The 24,221-nt window shown below is 41.7% G+C and overlaps 1 protein-coding gene across 1 annotated transcript in view; it reads left to right on the forward strand.

Moving 5' to 3' along the window:
* Positions 1-24,221, forward strand: part of B3gat2 (beta-1,3-glucuronyltransferase 2) — an 87,856-nt gene that overhangs the window by 32,817 nt on the left and 30,818 nt on the right. Inside the window, exon 2 of the mRNA XM_021198029.1 lies at positions 23,331-23,475. Within this exon, the coding sequence (XP_021053688.1) occupies positions 23,331-23,475 (145 nt within the window). The remainder of the gene's footprint in view (positions 1-23,330; positions 23,476-24,221) is intronic.

Genomic DNA, 24,221 nt, shown 5'->3' on the forward strand with positions numbered 1-24,221 from the left:
GGACCCTGATATAGCTGTCTCTTGTGAGGCTATGCCAGTGCCTGGCAAACACAGAAGTGGATGCTCACAGTCAGCTATTGGATGGAACACAGGACCCCCAATGGAGGAGCTAGAGAAAGCACCCAAGGAACTGAAGGGTCTGCAACCCTGTATGAGGAACAACAATATGAACTAACCAGCACCCCCAGAGCTTGTGTCTCTAGCTGCATATGTAGCAGAAGATGGCCTAATCGGCAATCATTGGGAAGAGAGGCCCCTTGGTCTTGCAAACTTTATGTGACCCAGCACAGGGGAATGCCAGGGCCAATAAGTGGGAGTGGGTGGGTAGGGGAACTGGGGCGGGGGGGTGGAGGGCATGGGGAACTTTCAGGATAGCATTTGAAATGTAAATAAAGAAAATATCAAATTTTAAAAAAAGAAACAAAAAAAAGTATAATTTAGGGTAAAAACTAAAGTAATGACTGCAATCAATGAATGGGGCGGGGAGAGAAAGAAGAAAAGACAGACACAAAGTTAAATTATTATTATCTCTTTTTTTTTTGATTTTTCGAGACAGGGTTTCTCTGTATAGCCCTGGCTGTTCTGGAACTCACTTTGTAGACCAGGCTGGCCTCGAACTCAAAATCCGCCTGCCTCTGCCTCCCAAGTGCTGGGATTAAAGGCGTGTGCCACCACACCCAGCATTGAAATGTAAATAAAGAAAATATCAAATTAAAAAAAAAACAGAAAAAAAAAGAAAGTATAATTTAGGGTAAAAACTAAAATAATGACTGCAATCAATGAATGGGGCGGGGAGAGAAAGGAGAAAAGACAGACACAAAGTTAAATTTTAAAAAATTAAATAGAAAAATATTTGAAATTGAGAGAATGAATGGTCAAAGATGTCATACATCTGATTGCACAATAAAGATGAAATATATGAAGAAAACTGTTACAGATGAATACTAGAAAACAAAATTAAAGCTTTTTAAAAAATAAATTTAAAAACACACTAAGCATACAATAAAACAAACATAAAGGATAAATAAGAATTTTAATGGGAAAGTATGGATCAGTTCTTTCTGGGTCCTCTAAAACTGAAGTTTGCTTGGCAGAGGGAACAATGGGTTTGGAGTTTCTTGTTTTTCCCACTGTTGAGGTTGGTCCTGATCTTGGGCCCATCTGGATCAGTTGTCCCCTGAGACTTCAGTCACCTAAGAACCGCCTTCTTGTGCACCAACACCCTTTGCTGGCCAGCCAGGGTCTTGCTCGCTCTGGAGACTTGCCCTATGGTGAACTTCATTGTCAACTTCATGTGATTGGTTTTGAGTTGCCCAGGAGACACACCTCTGGGCATGTCATTAATGGTATCTTCCAGATGTGCTTAAATTAGGGGACAAAATCCTGAGTGTGGGTGACCCGACTAAGGCTGCGTTGTGAGAAGCCTTGCAATGGACCCACACTCTCCAGCTGAGTCAAATAACCCCTCCCTCCTCCCTGAAGTTGCTTCTCGGCAGATATCTGGTGATGGTACTGAGAACCATAGTGATAGAGCCTGTTAACCTGAAAGCCTGCGTGTCCCTCGCGTGTTTATGGGGAGGAGAGAAAACAGCCCCACCCCATGGGCGTTCCCGCCCAGCACTGCGCTCGCTGTGGATAGGGAAGGCAGGGAGGCAGAGTTCTACCTTAACTGAGCTTCAGAATTTTCTGTCCTGCTGAAGACCATGTGGCAGAGAGGCAGCTCCAGATCCTGTAGCCAACTAGAGCAGGCCTCCAGGCCCTCCATCTCCCCGGGTGATGCAGTTTGCTCCTTGCCATAGAAGGCAGAGCCACCAAACCACCTTGCTGTGTACAACCAGAGTCCCCTTCAGGCTGAATTTCTCAACATGTCCATGTCCCACCTTCTCCCTCTCCACAGACAACTTTGGGGGCCATCTTCCACCCAGAGACTATATAGCAGGGTACCCCCAGGTTCTCTGACTTGTGACTTGTCTTTGGTTTTAGGATTCCAGAGGAGTTCATTTTCAAATAATACCCCCTCCCCCATCAAGATGGCCACAGGATAGAGCTCTCTGGGGTGTGGAACACGATGAAAGGGGTTGCTTCTCCTGAACTGACTTGAATATAGGAGGCATCACAGCCACACTGAAGCCCCCAACTGGGCTTAGGGTTTGTAGGATCTGAGGCTTTTCCAGTACCTCAGACTCCCAGTTCTCTTTGCACTGGGGTCTCCTGGCTTGCTGTGTGGGTGTGCCATTAGCTTCCTTTCTTTCAAAAGGGAGCTGGTGTTAGCGGGTAGGCTGCTTCCAGTTTCTACAGCTGGCTTTTGCTTCACAAGGCTCTTCAGCTTATCCAGTCACATCTTTCGTTGTGGGAGTCACATCCTTCTCTTTTGGGAATAGTCTATCATAGTTATCCTGATTCTTCTCATTCATGATGCCACCCAAAGGCAGTTTCTGATGTGCCATTATATACACACACATAATGTGTGTGTATGTTCATATATGTATATTAGCGATATATTCATATATATACTACATATATACATTACCAATGTGTCTATACACTAAAATGCTGTCTGCATATTTCTCTCTTCAAAATAGCCTTTCATTTCTCCTAAGTTACTCACACAGGTTTTCATAATTTTGCTAAGTAACTCAAAGTTTGTTAACGTCTAAACACTGATGTATTTGTGCTTTTGCTCTGCAGTTAATCTGTGGTGTGTGAGTCTTAGCTACTTGCACTCAGTTGAATATCACATTTGAGCTATATCCCAGCATGTTATGTGTTCTGTGTGCACTTAGAGGAACATACACTGTGTATCTTTAGATGCAGTGTTCTGTGTATGTCTGTGAGTCTGAGTGATGCTCAGATGTTCCATTATCCCTTCTGGTTTGTTTCCTCTATCAAGACAAAATGAATAGTCACATTCTAACTGCGGGCATTAATTCTTCCTCCTTTTACGGCTCCAGTTTGTGCTTTCAAGTTCTTGGAATCTGTGTTCTGGGTGCACATGCATTCAGACTCCGTACTTCTGCCTGATGGATTGGCCTTCTTTCTCATTATAAAGTATCTGTGTGGTTTTCTTGTGATCTCTGTTTTGAAAGCTCCTTTGGTGATACATTGTATTAATATAGCCATAATAGCTTTCACTTGCTTGCTTGTCTGTGACTGCATTTCTCATCCCTCTGCCTCTGCCGGCTCTCCCTTCTGACACTCAGACATGTTGGCTGTAAATAGTATATAGTTAGTTCTTGTTTCTTTATCCAGTTTGCATTCTCTCCTCCCAATTAAGAAGGTAATAATCTGTAAACAAACACTTATTTCAATAAACCCTGCTGGGAAGCTCAGATAGAGTAAACAGCCCCAGCATTCTCTGGTTGATAATTGGACTTTCTGCCCTGGATTTTCTTTCAACATCTATTTACATATTTTTTTTTTTTGCCCAAATACAGATGCATTATAATGTAACTTTTCATTCTAGCACTATAATGTAACTTTTAAAAATAAGATTTATTTTTAATTTATGTATATGTGTGTGGTGAGCATATGTGCTTGTGGACAGGTGGCCACGGACACCAGAAGAATGTGTCAGATCTCCTGGCGTAGGAGTTACAGATAGCTAAGAGCCCTGTGGTGTGGTGATTGTGACCCAAACTCAGGTCCTCCGGAGGAGCAGTGTACACTCTTAGCCACTGAGCCATCCTTCCAGCCTTTGAAATAGCTTTTTACTAAAGCCCTAATAAGTCTATGCATCACTTTAGAGAACACTTTCCTAACCTAATCTATGTCTGTCACCTTAGAGACCCTTCCCATGATAAATCTTTTATTCATTTGTTATGTAATCTGAGGACATTTTCTACCAGGATAAACCCGAGAAAGTGTTTTCTTCCCTTTTGATTGTGAGCCTAGAGATGAAGAGTGTCATTCTTTCTAGCTCTGCCTGCTATTACTCTGTTCTAGGCAAGCACTGTCCCTCATTCTGTACTTATGTTTATCCTTATTCTTGGGTATCTATCCTGATTCATACATGCCCTAATGAAACATACAGTGCTTTATATGCAGTAATTTAAAGGCAAATAATGCCACAGTGGGCTGTTCCTATTTTTCCATGCTATGCCCTATTTTGAAAGTCTGTTTATGTGGCCCTCTAGTGTGCTGCTTTTAACAATGAAAGTTCTATATATATGTATATGTATATGTGTATATATATATATATATATATATATATATATATATATATATATCCATACCCAAGTTGAACCACTCCTGAATGCTCCATTTATTTGGGAAATTAGAATCTGCCACAAGGTGCCTCTCTGTCTGTATTCAATACCACAGCTCTCTAGTGGCTTTACTAATCTGTGAGAGAAAAATTAAACTCCAGTCCTGCTGTTCAAAGAGCCGGCTTAGTGAGTGGTCACTGCAACGGGAAGCTGCCTCTTCCTTGTGAATCAGGTACGAGAGAAAGACCTTCAGCTCCCAGAGTGCCCTCCCTGGGGACGGTGCCTGCCACCCCTGCCCTCGACCTTGCAGCAACACATCCTTTTATAGATGAGTTGAGCTGATTTTTGCAAATTCATGACACATGCTCCCAACAGTCTAAAGCTTTTATGGTCTAGTCCCTAACTCGTACCCCAGAATAGCTCTGTTCAGGAAGCCACTGGCAGCAAGCCTCCTTTTTGGCTTCAATATGAATAAAATTATATATTGTTGAGACTTCTGATCTATATAAATAACAGAAGTCTTGGGTTACAAATTATGAAACTCCAACTTGAATCCCCTTGAACAATAAGGATGTGTTGCTACTGCATCTGAAGCATTACTAGGATTTAGCGTCTGCTGTAGGCAAACCCAGGAGCTCGGTACAGTAAATGTTTGATGCTCGGTCCCACATTCGTTGGGCTGAACAAAGAGAGGCAGGCGCCCCAGTGCCTCCATCTTGTCAGCTGTCATCTATAATGTGTGCTTTGTAAAGCTGCCTAGCTTAGGCAGAGGGCAGATGGATCACTAGCAATATCAATAGTGATAAAGCTATTGTTGACTTGATTTATGGGTGCTTGTGGCCATGTTTAACTCACCTGACACTTTCCTATTGGACGCTAAGACCAGGAGCAGCCTGTGAGGTAGGAGGGGGAGATGGGATGAGGAGGAAGCCATGTGGCAGGAAGTCTGTCACAAACTTGACTGACTTTGAGCATGTTTTCTCATCTGGGCCCTGGACTCTAACCCCCTCTCTCCCCACTCTGCCATCTCACAATGCTAGCTGAATCCTCGGGCTGGTACGCCCCTTGTTTGAGAGATGACTGCAGTAATCCTGACCATCACAGCCAGATGTAGCAAAGTGCCAAGTGAAAAAGACCTTCGTAAAGAATAAGGGAACCTTTCCCAAAGCCCTTTACGCATGCACTGACCGGAGTGGGCAAAACCCAAACTAATCACTGACGATCTTTAGTGACCTCTAGCTCTGGCACTGGGGGAAAGGCATCCTTTCCCCAGTCATTTGGAGGATGCGCCAGTCTCCATGGGAATCAAACTGAAATCAGGACAATTAGTAAGGGGAAAAGGAGAGGTGTTGAGCCAGCAAGTCATCCTCCAGTCTCTGCCACAGCTAAAAGTTGTCAGCGCTATTCAGTTTCCATAATAAAATTCGTGATTTTTCTCCATTTGTTTCTTGCACTGTTCTCCCCTCCCCCCTCCGCGCTTGCCCATACTGTGAAGGCCACTTCCTGTTATATTTGCATGCCTTTGGGAAAGCTATTGATTTTCCATTCACCTCTGTTCAATTTTCTTTTATCTGTGTGTCTGTGTAAACTGCCTTACATCCCTGGATGAGCAATATTAGATGTTAATTAAATACCGGAGAATAAAGCCAGAGGTAGAATGATCTTAAATGGGGAGAAGTGGGACTGGAAAGTAAGAGCAAAGAATATTGTTTCATTTCCGTGAGAGGAGCTGAGAATTGCATTGCCTGAGGATAAAACAGGATTCTGTGTTTTCTCCAAATTTGTTTCGAGAGAGTACTTTGGGTAGGTGGGAGATGAGATACATGATTAATGCCCAACATTTAAGGATCTTTGTGTACCACAGAGAGATCTTCCTTCTCTTTTCTCTGAGAAGAGTAAGGGATGTGGAGTTGATTTGATATGAAGAAGTTGGATAAAGACTGAATGAGAATCTCCTTGCACAAGCTTGTAGTTTTCTGAAACATTAAATATAATGTAACTGTGTTGTCTTCCTTTTGTTTGATATCCACTTAAAGAGTAAAACAGTGATCGGTAATAGTTATATGAATCTTTTCAGTAAACACCAGACAGTTCTCCCAAGCAGTCATTTCTCTTGTTCTCTCCCGATACTGTCACAATAACTGTCCCACAACACATAACCAGGGTGTGGTGACTATCTCCAGCAGTTGCTCCTTCCCTAGACACCCTGAGGAAAATGGAAATTTAAATACTTGACGATTGGCAAGTGTGATGTGGCACCTCTGCCCCCCCCCCGCACACACACCTGCACTTTGCAGTTTACTCTCCCAGGAGTCTTCTCTATCACTGTAGCTCCTTCATCCAGTGAGGCCACGGGGCTTCCAGGCAGCTTCTCACTCATGTGGCAATGCCAGGCCTGACAGGTCAAGGGATTAGCTGCCAAATCTCTCTCTGCAGAAGCACATCTTCCTCCTGTCGTGATTCACTGACCCATAGGGTGATACTCTGGGGCAATGGGAATTTTTACCCAAGAATGGTTACTACAGCTGTCTAGCTTGTAGCTGTTGGCGGCCCTCTACCCCCACCTACCCCATGTGTTTCAATCCATCCATCCTTGTCATTCCTGTTGCTACTCAGATTGTTAAGATGGTATGGGAGCCCCGTAGACCAGCTCTGTCTTCAATGGCCTTGTCTGTTTTTAATCTTCAACAATTTTTTTTCCCCATTAAGCAAGATCTTCTACACTCATCCTGAGCTCTTCCTGTGCCAGCCCGAGTCAGCCACTCTTCACAGGGCCCTGCTTTCTTTTGGTAGACATTTCTATTTATGAGCCAATATCTGGGTGTTAAATAGCTTGTGGTGACTAAAGTAATCATTTTTCTAGGTCTTGCTATCACAAGATCATGTTTAAGTCTACTACCTAGGCAAGCACGATGGCTCAGTGGGTGAAGGTGTGTGCAGCCAGATCTGAGCATCTCAGTTCAATCCCCAGAACTTACATGGTGGAAGGAGAGAACTGATTTCTGCAAATGCTCTCTGCCCTCCACATACACCCACCCCTGCCACACACACACACACACACACACACACACACACACACACTTATACACACAGAATAAACAAAAATGTAAAAAGCAACCTCCTACTTATTTTTCTTTTTTTTTTCAATTATATTCAGGACAACATACCTAAAATAAAATATATTCATTTTAAATGTATTGCTTACTGTATTGCTGCGAATCTATGAACCACTAATGATAGGTTTATCATTTGACCCTCTGCAATTCTCCCGCTTAAAATGTTTTATGTGCTTTTTTTCCAGAAGTGTAAGTTTGTTCTAGAACATTGTGTAAGTATGTAACTGGCATCATTTGCTCCATTTCTTTCCTATATTTCCTATATTATATATACATATATATGTATATATACATGTCATATATGTGTGTATATATTTATATATATATGTATATATATGCCTTATATATGTGTATATGTATGTATGTCTGAGATTGATCCATCCCTTGTTGAGGTAGGTGTGTGTGTGTGTGTGTGTGTGTGTGAGAGAGAGAGAGAGAGAGAGAGAGAGAGAGAGAGAGAGAGAGAGAAATTGGTTTTATCTGTTTGCTGTTTCCCAGTTGGGGATGTCATGAAAGGAGCTGCTAAGGCCACGGCTTACAAGGTTTGTGAACACACATGCTTTTCATACTTTCCTTTCCTAGAGACGTGTCAGAGGGCCAGTGGACTTTTTAAGTCTTCCTACATTAGTCTTCCTTGTCAGTATGTAATAGCTTGGCTGTGGTTTCAGTTTACACTTCCACAGGTAACTGGTGGCAGCAACAAGACTCTCCAGTAGTAGTTGGTTCTTTCTGTGCTTATTCAAAGCTGGTTCCTGCTGTTAGTTTGTTTTCTTTTTAACTTGAGTTTCTTTCCTTTAACCTTGAGGGACCTTGTTCTGTAGCCCAGGCTCACTTTCAACTTTATTTCCCCTGCTTCAGACATCTGAGTGTCGGAGTGCTGTGGTTACAGATGTGTCACACTCAGATTAGCTACTGGTTTTTACAAAAGAGAAAATGAGTTGCCGAGCTGGTGTGATGGCTCCGTAGCAAAGTGCTTTCTACATAAATCTTATGGCCTGAGTCCCATCCTTGGATCCCACACAGGAATGACGCCACAGATTTGACCTCTGACCTCCACAGGTCCTTCCTGATTTGCACAAACACATTAATGATGGTGACACATAAAGTCATTTAACATTTTTTAACAATACCTTTCCAAAAATAGCGACTGTTTATTTTGGCGAAACCCTTCATATTTACATTATGGTTCATGATAGCAGCAAACTTGAAGTAGTAAAGCCAGGGACCATATTAAAGGGACAGCAGTAGGAAGGTTGAGAACCACTGACCTAAAGAATTTTTGCAATTTGTAAGATCTCATGAATCTTTTTCTATACTTTCCTTTCATTAGTTTATAAACTGCATATATGTTAGCGTTTGTATTCTTGTCTATGTTCCCCTTTTGAGGTAATCTTTATGAAAATGGAAATAAAAAGGTTAAAGCTCTTTTTCTTTCACTTCTTTTAATTAACAAAGAAAAACTGTGGGACTGGAGAGGAGGCTCAGCATTTAAGAGCATTAGCTGCCTTTGTAGAGGACCCAAAGTTCAGTTCTTAGCATCTCACAGCTACATGGTAGCTCACAGCCATCTGTAACTCCAGTTCCAGGGGATCTACTTCTGTGGTCCAACCTGAACACACACGGAACACATACACACGTGCAGCCTAAATACTCACAGATACAAAATAAATCTAAACTGAGATTTTAATTTTAGAAGACAATGTTGGAATCTTTTCGGTAGGTAACATGTTCCGATATGTGTGTATATGTCATGGAATGGCTAGATCAAGACTTAGTTCATTTATTAATGAATATTCATTACTGTAGTAAGAACACTTAAAAGCTTAGCAATTTTAAACATGTGTTTTTATCAATGGTAGTCACTACAATGAACAACAGTAGTCACCATAATGGCTGTTCATTGGCCTTACTTCTGGTTTCTAACTAAATTATTTTTCTTAGAACCAACATCTATCTCTACAATCCCTTTCTGCCCCAGCCACCAGTTGCTGCCTTCTTATTCTCTTCTTCTGTGTGCTTTTTTTTTTAAATGCCACATATAAGTGAGATGATGGGCTATTTTTCTTTCTGTGTCCAAGTTCCTGCACCTGGCATGGCTCTCCAGAGTTGTCAGTGCCACAAACAGTGAAGCCTATCTTATTTTATCTTTTTATTTGTTGTATATAGAGTCTTCTTTGGCAATTATTCACTGCTGGACACTTAAGTTGATTTCCTGTCTTGGTCATTGCAATTAATTGCACAGCAAGCATGAGAATTCTTCTTGTCTTTTGAAAATGTAGTGTTTCTGCCTTGCTGAGGCTCCAGTACTTGCGTATGCTAAACAAGTATCCCCTGTGCTAAGCTCCAGTCCTGCGAATTTTCTCAAAGACACCAATTTTCCATCCTGTGGATGTACACATAGCAGTGTGATTGCTGGGTAATAGTGGTTCTGATTTTAGTTTTTTTGAGGCGTCTCCACACTGTTTTCCATAATGGCTGTTCTGATTTGCATTCCTGTTAACTGCCAGCAACTTTCCTCTTTTTCTCTGTATCTATTTTTCCCCACACACAGATGTCCATTTGTTCGTGTCTTAGATATTGAAAATACTGTTCTTTCCCTTGCTCGTCCTGCTGGCATTTCAAAGGTGAGCAGAGCTATTTCTAAATTCTCTGGTCTCCTCTCTTTGTTTGTGTGTTTTCCTTACTCTAAATCCACATTGGTGTGATGACTGTGCCTTTCTGCGAGGCAGAGCCCAGCAAGCCCCTAATATGTAGCCAGTGTCAGTCAGATTCACACACATTAAGTATTTAGAATAATTAAATGACACTGATCATGTCTAAGCCGTTTCCTCTGTTTTAAAACTCAAAGGATCGGAATTTCAACATATATTTTCATTTATCAGTGATGTTAATCATATCCCCTTCCCATATATTCCTCATGATTCATATTCTGGTTAATTTTGAATCCCATGGGCATTGGTCAGCATCTTGCGGGATATCCTTCAGGTGGAACCATTAGATTGAGGGATATCCTTCAGGTGGAACCATTAGATTGAGGGATATCCTTCAGGTGGAACCATTAGATTGAGGTTGTGGTGCTTTGAGAAGCAAATTACAGGGCAGAGGACCGTTGCCACGACACTATGTTCTTTATTGCTCCACTGTACCACAATTGGTCATTAGATTTCAGTTGGTGTGGGTTCACTTCAAGTTCTTATTTGGTTGATTGTTGAACATCCCCCTTACCTTCTGGCATTCCAAGCAGCACCTATGGCTTGTCTAGCGTAGTTCCCACTACAGTCCTAGAGTCAGCTGTGTTCTGGGAATTTGTGGTACCTTCTATATTAGAATATTAGAATAGCATTAGAAAGTACCCCACCGATTGCAAGCTTGTACAACCACTCTGGAAACCAGAATCTGGCGATTCCTCAGAAAACTGGACATAGTACTACTGGCAGATCCAGCAATACCTCTTCTAGGTATATACCCAGAAGATGTTCCAACTGATAATAAGGACACATGCTCCACTATGTTCATAGATGCCCTATTTATAATAGCCAGAGGCTGGAAAGAACCCAGATGTCCCTCAACAGAGGAATGGATGCAGAAAATGTGGCACATTTACACAATGGAGTACTACTCAGCTATTAAAAACAATGAATTTATGAAATTCTTAGGCAAATGGATGTATCTGGAGGNTATCANCCTGAGTGANNTAACCCAATCACAAAAGAACTCACTTGATATGCACTCACTGATAAGTGGATATTAGCCCAGAAACCTAGACTATCCAAGATACAATCTCCAAAACACAAGAAAATCAAGAATAAGGAAGACCAACACGTGGATACTTCATTCCTCCCCAAAGTAGGGAATAAAATACCCATGAAAGAAGTGGCAGAGACAAAGTTTGGAGCTAAGACGAAAGTATGGACAATCCAGAGAATGTCCCACCCGGGGGTCCATCCAATAATCAGCCACCAAACGCAGACACTATTGCCAGCAAGAACTTGCTGAAAGGACACTGATATAGCTATCTCTGTGAGGCTATGCCAGTGCCTGGCAAATATAGAAGTGGATGCNCACAGTCATCTATAGAATAGAACACAGAGACACCAATGGAGGAGTTAGAGAAATTACCCAAGGAACTGAAGGGGTCTGCAACCCTATAGGTGGAACAACAATATGAACTAATCAGTACCCCCAGAGCTCATGTCTCTAACTGCATATATAGCAGAAGATGGCCTAGTCAGCCATCATTGTAAAGAGAGGCCCCTTGTTCTTACAAACTTTATATGCCAGGTCCAAGAAGTGAGAGTGAGTGGGCAGGGTAGCAGGGTTGGGGGGAGGGTATAGGGGTCATTCAGGATAGCATTTGAAATGTAAATGAAGAAAATATCTAATAAAATAATTTTAAAAAAAGAAAAAAAAGAAACTACCCCACCTATAAGGGCCCATCTCAGCATATCCTACAAAGGGCACTTGAGATGAATGTGATTTATCAACGATGATGTTGACTTTGATAATCTAGATAAGATAGGACCTAGCAGAGTCCTTCACTGTATAGATAATGCCCTCTCCCCTCTTCCATTTGGACTCTTTGGAAGGACATTATTTGGCATAGCACACACATAAGAGGTAGAGAGTTGTGACCTACATTCTTGGGGTTATCAGTATAAGTTATTTGGAAATCCTTATGTGAGATTTTACTATTCCTCTATTTATCAGGTTAATGGAGATTCATAGTTGTTTGTTTTACAGCTTCAGTTGTGATCCGTTTCTCTATGCAGGCTATTGTAGCTGTGGCTAGTTAGATTTTCACTGTGCCTTTTATATGCCCCCACTCACAGGTAGGAGATTTAGCATTTGGTTTGCTTTGGTTTCTGAGCACTTCCCTGTTTTCTAGACTTACAAAATATCTCAGAGAAACCTGGCATATTTCTTACTGAGACCTAAAACCGGCTATTTATTTACATCTGTCTGGTTCCTTTTATTGGAAGACAGTATAAGAACAAGATTTGTGTTCTAATTGTGCCCAAAGCTACCAGCATATCATTGCTTCTAAACCCTTCACTTCCAGCACAAGAAAATGTGTGTACTAATTGGTGTGGGTACATCTGACTATCACCATCTTCCTATAACCATGTCCATCCGCATCAAACTACACAATGTTCAAAATGAAGTTGGCTGCTCCCCTCCATTACAGGTGGAACATTTGAGCCTCCATTTTAAATTCTCTCTCCAGGGGCTAAAGTCCCTAATGCCAACATCTGCCACCATTCATTCATGAAAAGTGGAAACACAGTGAGATGTCCCTTTCAGAATTCCTATCACGGGCTTGGTGATTCGTGCTGTCCTTGCTTAAGGCTCAGTTCTTGCTGATGCCTTTGAAGAAGCCATTCCAGTCCATGGATCAGGCCAGATATTCTTCAATATTCCCTCATAACACCATTTCCTTTATAACAATAACCAGAAAAATACATATGTGACTAATTTTACAATGGGTCATATAATTGCTTTCTCTCTCTTAGGCACTGCCTTTGTGAAGACCTTCCATCCCTTGCTCAGAGCTAAGCATGCATCATGTACACAAGTGGTAAACATTAGAGAGGTGTTGAAGACATAGACTTGTTCTTCTGCCCAGTGAGACGGGAAAGGGCTGAGAATGCCATCTTAAGGCCATTTCTGCCTTCTGGCATTTTTAGATCCTCAAAATAATTTGCTTATGCATCTCCAAAGTTCACAAAGTAGAAATGGTGCTATATGGAAGTTAAAAATAGGCACACACATACACAAAGAGTCATAAAGTCATTCAGAGGACAAGATACCATGTGGGATGGATAACGCTGAGATAAGCAGCAAGTAGGTCAAATGTTCCAGTTCCTGAGGGTGCCTGTGTTAGCCACTGCCCTGGGAGGGACCAAAATGTCACAGTTTAAAGCTACAGAAAGATAGATGGCTCATGGTACAGGAGTTGGATAGAGCCAGGCGTCATGGGTGTATGGGTGGTACCTCCTCCCCTAGAGGAGATGCTGATGCAATAAAAAGTGTCACTAGATTTTGTTTTGGTTTGGTTTGGTTTGTTGGTTAGTTGGTTTACATTCCATTTGCCTAGAATTTGTTTTATAATGTTATATTAAGTTACGTTACATTATATTATGTACTCAGATTCCTGTTGACAGAAAAGGAGGTAGATTCAGATGGAGAGGGAGACCAGGAAGGAGAAGGAGATGTAGAGAGAATGGAAACTGTAATCAGTACATATTGTATGAAAAAAATATTTTCAATAAAGGAAAAATTAAAAGTTAATAAAAAATATGTTGATGGTTACCATATTCATGTAACCTTTCTTATAGTAAATTGTTACAATTGCTTAGGAAAAAAGCATCTGAGGCAATGCCAATTGTATCTTGTTTGTCTTTTGCAGCCATTGAGGGTGGAGGAACTACTCTGGACATACATGTAGCTGTTTAGCATTGCTGTTTAAACCTCGTCCATTTAATTGAAAGCTTTGGCAGGAGGATTAGCTGACAGAATATTACATTGGTGTTGAGGAAATAGGAAAAGTGAGCCTTTGAGGATCAGGCCTGTTCTTATTAAAACTCCTCCCCTGCATGCTTTGCACCCCCCCCACCCCCCCCCTTGTTTTTTGCTGGGACTCAAATCAGGTGCCTGAAGGAGTGGCTGTTATGTAAATGCTATTTTGCATATGTAAATGCTATTTTGCATTAGGAAGGTAACAAAGCTTTAAAACAGAATATTTTAGTTATTAGAGGGTGTTATACTTGCGGTAGTAACAGTTTAATGACTAATGTGACTGCAACATTTTCCCCCTTCTGAGCCAAGTGCAGCCAGAGAATCCTTAAGGAACGCAGGCTGAGTGAAAGGACAGAGAACAAAGGTTAGATCCCAGGAGGGAATGAAGAAGCCCCACAAATAGCTGTGCTATTTTCCTTTGAAATGTCCTGTGCTCTTTAGAGGACAGTGGTCCTGTATGCAGGGACTGCGTATCTGATTCTGTGACAGTGCCTTCGCCATTTCATCTCAAGGCACCGCCCGAATGCCAGGGCTTCTGGACACACTCAGCACTTTTAACTACTGAAATGACAATCTCCTTGTAAAACAATTAGCATACTTACAAACATCACTCTGCAGCATCACTTGGCTTTCTATGGTCTGCCTATCGCCTCAGCATCGTCCTCTACAAGAGTGAACCCACAGCTGATGTTCACTCTGAGCTACTCCGAGGTCGGTCTATTCTGCGGGCTGAATTCTATGCCTCTTTCATGGCCTAATTTAAATGAAAAGCCTACACAAAGACACCTTAAGTCCCATGGCCATGCTTAATCATCCCCTTCTCAACCATTCCTTCAGTCTCTCTCTCTCTCTCTCTCTCTCTCTCTCTCTCTCTCTCTCTCTCTCTCTCCTCCCTCCTTCCCTCCCTTCCTCCCCCCACTCTGTGTGTGTGTGTGTGTGTGTGTGTGAGTCTGCTCTCTTCTACCACCTTGTGGGATCTGAAGATCAAACTCAGGTGATCAGACCTGCACACATGCACCTCAAACCCACCCAAAACAACTTTTGTCCTCTGTTCTTGTCCTTCCATTTTGATTGTGACTCTCTTTTAAACACAGCTTGTTGGTTCTGCATTGAAACGAGTACGTTGCCGTACAAGCCTGTCAAGCATTGTTTGGGATGTTAGTGACAGAGCACAATTTTATGTACTATGAGGAGGACAAAGAGAAGCTAAAGTGATGGCTTAGATATTAAGAGCGCATATAGCTCTTGTAGAGTATCCAAGTTCAGTCCCCAGCTCCCATATATAGCGCTGCTTTCAGGGGCCTGAAACTTTAGTTCCAAGGAACCTGACTCCCTCTTCTGGCCTTCACAGGCACCTGCACTCACATGCATATACTACACACACACACACACACACACACACACACACACACGGGGTGGGGGGCTGTGAAAAGGAATGGTAGCAGATTAAATATTGCAGAACATGCAAGTCTATGCTTGGTGTCTTAAAGATATAAACCATTCTGATAATGAAAATAACGCATACGTACCAAATTGAGCTGGGCTCTCTGTGCATTTGGAAGAGGAGGATATATTTGACCTGTCTGACGTATGTAAGGAGGAAGAGCTTGAACTTGCAGTAAATTGGGGTAAGGGTTATATTGTGAAAACCGTGGTAATTGCTCTGTGTATTTATTTGATTGTTCGTTTAAAGGTGCAGCTCTCACCAAACTGGTGTGTCCGTTCTATACTGGAGCAGTCAATGCTAAAGTTGACAGAATGTGAACTTCACATAGAAATGCAAAGGACACAGAACAGTGGAAAAACTTCAGAAGTGAAGGAAGCTGCCTGGGGACTCCCACCACATGGCCAGGGATTCACAGAGCTGTGACAGCACTCCAAAAGCTTGGCCCCAAAGTTAACACATGTACAGACAATGAATCCAAGCAGATGTTCTAGAAGCAAGCCACTCAGATGTGCACAACCAACTTTTTTATGCAAAGGTTCAAAAGTGATTAAGTTGTACCAGGTACATTTATAGCATATAGATGTCTGTAGACAACAGAAAAGGAGGGAGGAGTCTAATAAGGCATATTAAATCAGCTGTACATATACTCTGGGCTGTATACAGGTCGGAAGTGGTCCCCAGCCTATATGTGCAATTACTCCTGCTGCAGCAACTTAGAACTCAGTAGACCTTTTTAAAAATCATCGTGAAAGTTGATATGAACTAGCATAGGGTAATTGTAAATGATTTAGTATAAAAGTAACAGAAACTATTAAAATAGTCATTTCCCGTCTGAGGGAAAACAACACGCTAAGACTTCCTTTGCCTGGGATACTTTTCACCCTCAAATCTTTTTATAACAAGGTAGGTTGTGAACAGTGAGTAGAGTCGGAATGATGGGAGATGTAATTACTTCACGCTCAGGGCAAGACTTGCATCCCTGTCGAGTTTGAAAAACCCTCCAGGCAACCCATTTCTCTTCCTCTCATAAAATTATTTCTCAGTTTACAATCATTTTTATTGTCACTTTTGATAATTTTTTTTAAATTAGCATGCATTAATAATGATGGTCATAATGACGTTATCAATCATGTGTGTCTTTGTACTTCACTCCTAGTCACAGTTCATTATCCTCCCTTGTTTGCCACACCCTCCCACTGTTGTTCTTTTATGTCCTGTCATCCATATGTGTATGTATGTAGAAAGATAGGTAGGTAGATAGGTAGGTAGGTAGGTAGATAGATAGATAGATAGATAGATAGATAGATAGATAGATAGATAGATAGATAGATAGATAGAGCTATACACATGTATGTATGTATGTGTGTGTGTATGTGTGTATATGTATGTATGTATGTTGTGGGGCATTTAGCTATGTATCTACATTACGTTACTTTGCCCATTGCTTACATGGAATATAAGGCAAAGGCGACTTAAGACAGTAGGGTTTGTTGTGGTTTCTGGGGACAATAGAACAAAGCAGGGACATCATGGTGGCAAGAGCTTGAGGCAGCCGATCACACTGCATCCTCCTCTCTCAGGGAGGGAGAAGGAAATGAACACTTGGTTCAGCTCATTTTCTCCTTTCTCTGTAGTCCTTCCCTACAGCACAGGGGAGGCACTGCCTACATAAATCCCACAAATGTGTCTTAAAGGCAACACTGATGAAGAACTACTTACTAGGCTTGTAATGGTGAGACCCTTTAATACAGCCCCTCGTGGTGCGATGCTCCCCCAACCATAAAATTATTTCATTGCTACTTCAAAGCTGTAATCTTGCTATTGTTATGAATTGTAAAGTAAATATCAGATAGGCGGGATATGTAACATGTGACCCCTGTAAAGAGGTCTTTCAACTCCCTAAGGGGTCATGACCTTTGGTTGAGAACCACTGTCCTACATCCTGTCATATGGACAGTCAGGTGATTTTGCAAATACTGTCATTGTAGAGCAAGAGTTTGTTATGTCTTCTAGTTCTCTATAACTTCCCCAGATATTCTATGGACCCCTCCCCTGAGCACACCTTCTAACTCCTGCTTCTTCACAGCCTATATAGGGACATTTACAATTGTTCTCTATACATGTGTTTTTAGTACACCTTTTAAATCCAGAGTTCACCTATGAGAAAAACAACCATGGCATTTGTAGTTCTGAGTCTGGCTTATTGAACTTGACAAGATGATCTCTGGTTTCACCTATTTTCCTGTGAATGGCATATAAGTTGTGTTCTTGATATCTTACACTTCTTTATCCATTCAGCTGTTGATACACATCTGGACAGATGGCGTACATGAGTAGCACTACAGTAGGCGTGGTTGGGCAAGTATGTGAGTGGCTTGCTGATGCCAGTCCCTTCAGGTATATGCCCAGGGACTGTATAGCTAGGTTAACGGTGGATACATTTTTAACGTTTTTGAAGAATCTTCATTCTGATTTCTCCAGTGTCTTGGTTGATTTAAATTCTGACCAATAGTATATGAGGGTCTTCTTTGTCACCACTCCACGTTCTTGCTAACATTTCCCTGTTGTTTGTAGTCATTGTAGCTATTGTGAGATGTAATCTCAGTGTAGATTTTTTAATTTTATTTATTTATTTTGAGAAATTGTCATCTTTACAGCTCCTCGTTACAGTTTTTTAGCAGTAGAAGATTAACAATGTAAGCTTTAGAAATGTATTATATGACATTGTCCACCCATTAACTGCCTTTTAAAATGTTTATTTATTTTCATATGCATTGTGTTTTTCATGAATGTGTGTCTGTATAAGGGAGTCAGATCCCCTAGAACTGGAGCTGCCATGTGGGTCCTGGGAACTGGATCTGGATCCTCTGGAAGAACAGCCAGTGTTCATAACTGCTGAGCCATCTCTTGGCATTCATACCAATACCATGACATCTTTGTCTCCGTATTATAATTTGATATCTGATACTATGATACCGACCATGTTTTGCCTTCTGATTAAGCTTGATTTCACTATCCAGAATCTTCTTGTTTCCCTATGAATTTAAGGATTGGGTAGTTTGTTTGGTTCGGTGGGTTGGTTTGGTTTTTTGTTTTTGTTTTCGTTTCCTCTATTCTTAATGTGTGGCCTTAGCTAGTCTGGAACGCATTCTGTAAACCATACTGCCCTCCAACTCACAGAGATCCGCCAGTATCTGCCCCCCACTCGCTGGGATTTAAGCCAGCACCGCCATGCCTGGCTTGCAGTTCAGTTCTGACTTTTCATTTCCCCGCTGGCTAAGGATGTTAAACATTTTTCTCATGTTTTAATTGTTTCTGCTTCTGAGAATTTCCAGTTCTATTTGTTTTCCCACTTATTGATTGGATGAATCGTTTTGGTGTTTAATTTTTTTAGGCCTTTACAGATATTAATCCCTTGTCAGATGTAAGTTGACAAAGATTTTTCTCCCATTCCGCAGGCTTTCTCTTTGTTCTACTGGAAGTGTCTTTCCAGTACAGAAGTTTTTAATTTCAGCGGATCCCATTTGTCAATCCTTGCTATTTCCTGAGTGGCTAGAGTCCTTCTCAGAAACTCTTTGCCTGTGCCTATATTATGAAGTGTTTTCCCTAAATTCTAATCTAACTGTTCTGATGTTTCATTTTCTGGTATTAACGGCTTTGGTCTGCTTTGACTTTCAGTGCAGGGCAGAAGACGTAGAGACCTGGTGTCATCCTTCTGCGTGTGCATATCCAGCGCCGAGTCTTTCTTAATGAATTTTTACTATTTTTCAGTTATGTGTATGTATGGGGGAGAGGCAGCAGGATACACATGTGAGCCCAGGGAGGCCCAGAGATGTGGAATCTCCTTGAAGGTGGAGTCTCATGCAGTTGTGATTGGGCCCCTAACCCCTGAGATATCTCTCTAACCCCTTTCTTGAAGGAACTGCCTCTCTATTTTAATGCACTTTCCATCTTTGTCAAATGTTGGTGGCTAAGGCTTGGTGAAATTACTTCTGGGTACTTTTTCCGTTTGTCCACATGCTTTGCCTTGGTACCAATACCCTGCCATCCTTGTCTCTCTGCATTATTGCAGAAAACCCCGAACTCCAACCGGCGGAGATGGGGGATGGGGGGGTGGGGGGAGTGGAGGGTGAGGGGGAGGGGGGCGGTGGGGGGGGGGGGGGGGGGGGGGGGGGGGGGGGGGGGGGGGGGGGGGGGGGGTGGGGGGGTGGAACGACACACACACACACCAAGGCAGGTTTTCAGCAGCTTCTTTCTTCAACTGCTTTCTTCAACTGAGCTCTCAAACTGAACCCCCAAACAGCTTTTTCCCACAGCATTCTCCTCCCTCTCCCCGGGCACATCCTGTTTTTCTCAGTCCTCTGACCTAATCCCTCCCCCATCACCTGGATCCAAACAGTTCGGCCAGGGAGGCCAGTGACTCATCAGGTGGGCAGCTCGTCCAAGTGCGCGCAGGCTCAGCAGGCTCAGGTTCACGGGGCTTGGCACACCCGCTCCCCACACATTATAATTTGAGGTCAGATATTATTACGCTGACCACATCTTTCCTTCTGGTTAGACTGCTTCCACTATCTGGTTAGACTGCTTCCACTATCTGGTTAGACTGCTTCCACTATCCAGAGTATTCTGTGCTTCCCTGTGAACTTTTGTTTTCTCTTCTCTATTCCTATGTCATCATTTGGATGGGAATTGTGTTGGGTCTGTAAATTGCTTTTCTGTCATACAGCTGTTGTCCTGATGCTAACTCTACCATTCTGCAAGCATTGAGAGTCTTTACCTCTCTCCAAGTTCTTCCTTCAGAATCTTCAAGTTTTCAGTACACAGCTTCACCTGATAGACTTACTCTTTAATTTTTTTAGGCTAATGTGAGTGTCTTAGGTTTTCATTGCTGTGAACAGACACCATGACCAAGGCAACTCTTATAAAGAACAACATTTGATTGGAGCTGGCTTACAGGTTCTGAGAGCCAGTCCATTATCAATCAAGGCAGGAGCATGGCAGCATCCAGGCAGGCATGGCTCAGGAGGAGCTGAGAGTTCTTGATCTAAAACCAGACAGAAGACTGACAAGGCTCATCCCCACAGTGACACACTTCCTCCAACAAGGACACCTCCTAACAGTGCCACTCCCTGTTGGCCAGGCATTCCAACACCAGAGTCTATGGGGTTAAACCTATTCAAACCGCTATAGTGAGTGTGATTGTGTCCTAATTTCTTTCTGAGCAAGTTCATTATTTCTATATAGAAAAGCTACTAATTTTTCTGTTGATTTTTGTACTGGATAGTTTTATGTCAAATTGACACAAGCTAAAGTCATCTGAGAAGAGGAACTCACAAGTAAGAAAATGCCTCCATAAGATAAGGCTGAAGGCAAGCTTCCAGGGCAGTATTATTATTATTATTATTATTATTATTATTATTATTATTATTATTATTATTATTATTCCCCAGCTACAGGTCCCTTGTTGCTTGCCGTTTCTCATGGCCATTCGGTTCCGGTCAATGGTGGTTGCTTCCTCCTCCATCTTCCTCTCCTCTTTTTTTCTCAAACTTCCAGTCTCACCTTTTCCCTCCACTGCCCAATCACAGTCTCTATCCTTTTATTGACCAGATAGATTGGGAATAAGGTTCACACGGCATTACTTTGTACGATCTGCTCATCGGGGGCAACCACATCTTGAGGAACCAGTGTTTAGCATTAGAGTGCAAGCAGCATCAGATCAACCCACTACAGGTGTCCCTGGCCGGTGGCACTCTTTGGGAAATTTTAAAAACTTTAGGAGGTGGGTCCTTACTGTGAGTTCCTAGGAACTCCCTTGAGGTTTTAAGACCCAACCTTACTTCCTGCTCAAGTCTGCACACGATGTGACTGACCAACCTCCTGCTCTGTCCACCAGGCCTCCTCTGCCTGATGTCATTTATTTTTACTGTTAAGATGGATTCTAACTTTCTGGAACTGTAAGCCAAGATAAAAGTAAGCCCTTTCTCTCTTAAGTCACTTTTGTCACCTATCATAGAAATGATAAAGTAACTAGATTATGTTATCAATGAAACCATGTGCTGTTTTAGAGAATGTTTCATGGAATGCTGAGAGGAATGTCTAGTGTGCACACCAACAGAATAGCTGGTCCATTCAATCTAGGGTATAATTAACTCCAAAGTTGGCTGTTTTCTGAATGGCCTATTTGGTGACAGTTGCTGAGTCAGTGACTATGATTATGTTTGGCCCCTCGTGTGTAATAGTACTCGTGTTGCAGAATTGGATGTCAATGGTTGGTACCTGTATTTGTAATTGTTATATATCTTATGGGTTATTCTTACTTTGTCTCCTCTGACCAATTTTTCCTTCTAGTCTACTTCTTTGATATAGTGTATGGCTTGGTTTTAGTTGTCACCTTCCAGCTTGTCTTGTTTCCCTTTGCTTGGAATATTTGCTTTGTTTGGAATATTTCCAACCTTTTGCTTTCAGTTCATCATTATGAGACATTTCTTGGGCTTTGTTGGTGGTGGTGATGGTGGTGGTGGTGGTGGTGGTGGTGGTGGTGGTGGTGGTGGTGGTGGTGATGGTGGTAATGGTGGCGGCGGCAGCTGCGGCAGTGGTTGGTTGATTGATTGGTTTGGCTTGGTTTTTTGTTTTGTTTTGATTTTTGTTGGTTTGCTTTGGTTGGTTGGTTGGTTTTGGTTTGGGTTTTTTGTTTTTGTTTTTTTTTTTTTTTCAACCAGCCAATCTTCATCTCTTAGGGGAAAATGTTAAATGCATTTACATTAAGCTGCTATTATTTACTGACTTGTGTAATAATGCTTTTAAGTTGGTTCAAATATAGTTCCTTTACTTTCCCGTCTCCATCATAAATTTTTTCTGATCTTCTGAAAGGATGATTAATTTCTTCTGGGTTTTCATTTGTTTCTCGTATTGTTCTCATAAAATTTATTATAACACAAACTCTTGTTAGTGTTTCCTTTCTCTCTGCATATAATTCCCTTAAGTTTATTCTGGAGTATGTTGTCATCTTAGGTTGTTTATTTATGCTTATCTTAGAAGGTCTTTATTTCCTCATCACTTTTAAAAGATAACTTTGCTGGGTATAAAAATCTTAGTTGTCAGGGCTGTTTACTTTCAAGACTTGAAGTATACATCCTTGCATGCTTCTGTAGCAGTTAGAGTTTCTGCCCTGAGGCAAGAGGAATTTGCCCTTGTGTGTTGTCCTTTTCCTCTTGCAAGTTTTAACATTGTTTCTTTTCTCTGAATTTTTTTTTTAATTTTATTTAGACAGTTCTCACTATGTTACCCTGGTTGGCCTGGAACTCTTTACTTAGACCAGGTTTGCCTTGAACACTGAGATCTGTCTGCCTCTGCCTCCCAGCAAGGGTATGTGTCTATAGAAATGAAAAGTTTGGAGAAAGTCATTCTGAATGACCTCACTTACTGAATCATGAAGTTTCCTAGGAAATAAAATGACTCACTTAAAAAAAAAAAACAAAAACAAAAACAAAAAAACCAGGGAGTTAATTCTTAAATAGATTCAATCTGGAGACAAATGGGCATTTGATAATTACAGGCTGGCTTCAAATAAATGACATTAGGCACTGACACCTAGTTTGTTTGTTTCATCCTTTCTTTCTTTCTTTCTTTCTTTCTTTCTTTCTTTCTTTCTTTCTTTCTTTCTTTCTTTCTTTCTTTCTTTCTTTCTTTCTTTCTTTCTTTCTTTCTTTCTTTCTTTCTTTCTTTCTTTCTTCCTAAAGCCAGGGTCTATGGAGCTCTGGCTATATAGACCTGGCCTCAAATTCAGAGATCCACCTGCCTCTGCCTCCCAAGTGCTGGGACTAAAAGTGTGCACTACTATGCCTTTGTTTCTCTTTAAGTCTTGGACCATCTGTATGAGCAGGGACACCAAAGACACTGAGACAGTGAATTGGGGGCGGAGGGGTGGGGGGAGTGGATATTCCCTTTGGAAACCTTAAAATTTTGAAGCCATAGTAACTTCATCATTTTCATGGATCACTGCATATTAATAAAAGTTACTCTCATCTCTTTCCCCTTTTGTAGATGAGGACCACCCGCAAGGTTTCTGTCTGGCCTGTGGGACTAGTTGGCGGGCGACGCTATGAACGTCCGTTGGTGAAAAATGGCAAAGTTGTTGGCTGGTACACCGGATGGAGAGAAGACAGGCCTTTTGCCATTGACATGGCTGGTGAGCAGAATGCATGGGACATCTGTCCCTGTTGGATGGGGCCTAGAAAAGCTGGGAAAGACCAATTTGCATAAAACCCTTAAATGTACCTCATTCATCAGAAATATTTGAATATTCAAAATAGGTTCTTTGATGGTTCAAGTTGAAGTTGATTTTAGAAGTGGTTAGAAAATACCCTTTACCCTTCTGTCTAACAAATGTTTATACATCAGTATTGGGTTGGCATATGGGGTTTAGAGATCATGGAACCATGGCTCCCACCTCTGTGTAGTCTATTAGCTAAAACCTTTTGGTGCCTCTGTCTAGAAAGCTGATATACTAAAACATGTCCTGTCTATTGACAAATTTGGTAATAAATTAAACTTGACAAGTCATTTTAATGTTTATTGATGAATTTAGTGGTTTACTAATATATTTAAAAGCTAAAACATAAAATTGGGTTCTGGTTTTCCATACTTCCATTATTTTTTAAAGAGAACTATCTTTTAAAGTTTTCATTTCCTGACCAACCAACTGAATCGTATTAGACCCATGTGGACCACAAAGTTTTCAAACACTGCGTTGTCAAGAAGAGATTCACTTTCTGTGGGCTCTAGAAAGTGATGATCTTGATTGTGTGTAAGGATGGGATGTGAAACCTGAGGGTTGGGGCTGGTGAGATGGCTCAGTGGGTAAGAGCACCCGACTGCCCTTCCGAAGGTCCAGAGTTCAAATCCCAGCAACCACATGGTGGCTCATAACCATCC

This window comes from Mus pahari, chromosome 5 (assembly GCF_900095145.1).
Source record: "Mus pahari chromosome 5, PAHARI_EIJ_v1.1, whole genome shotgun sequence".
Taxonomy (NCBI): Eukaryota; Metazoa; Chordata; class Mammalia; order Rodentia; family Muridae; genus Mus; species Mus pahari.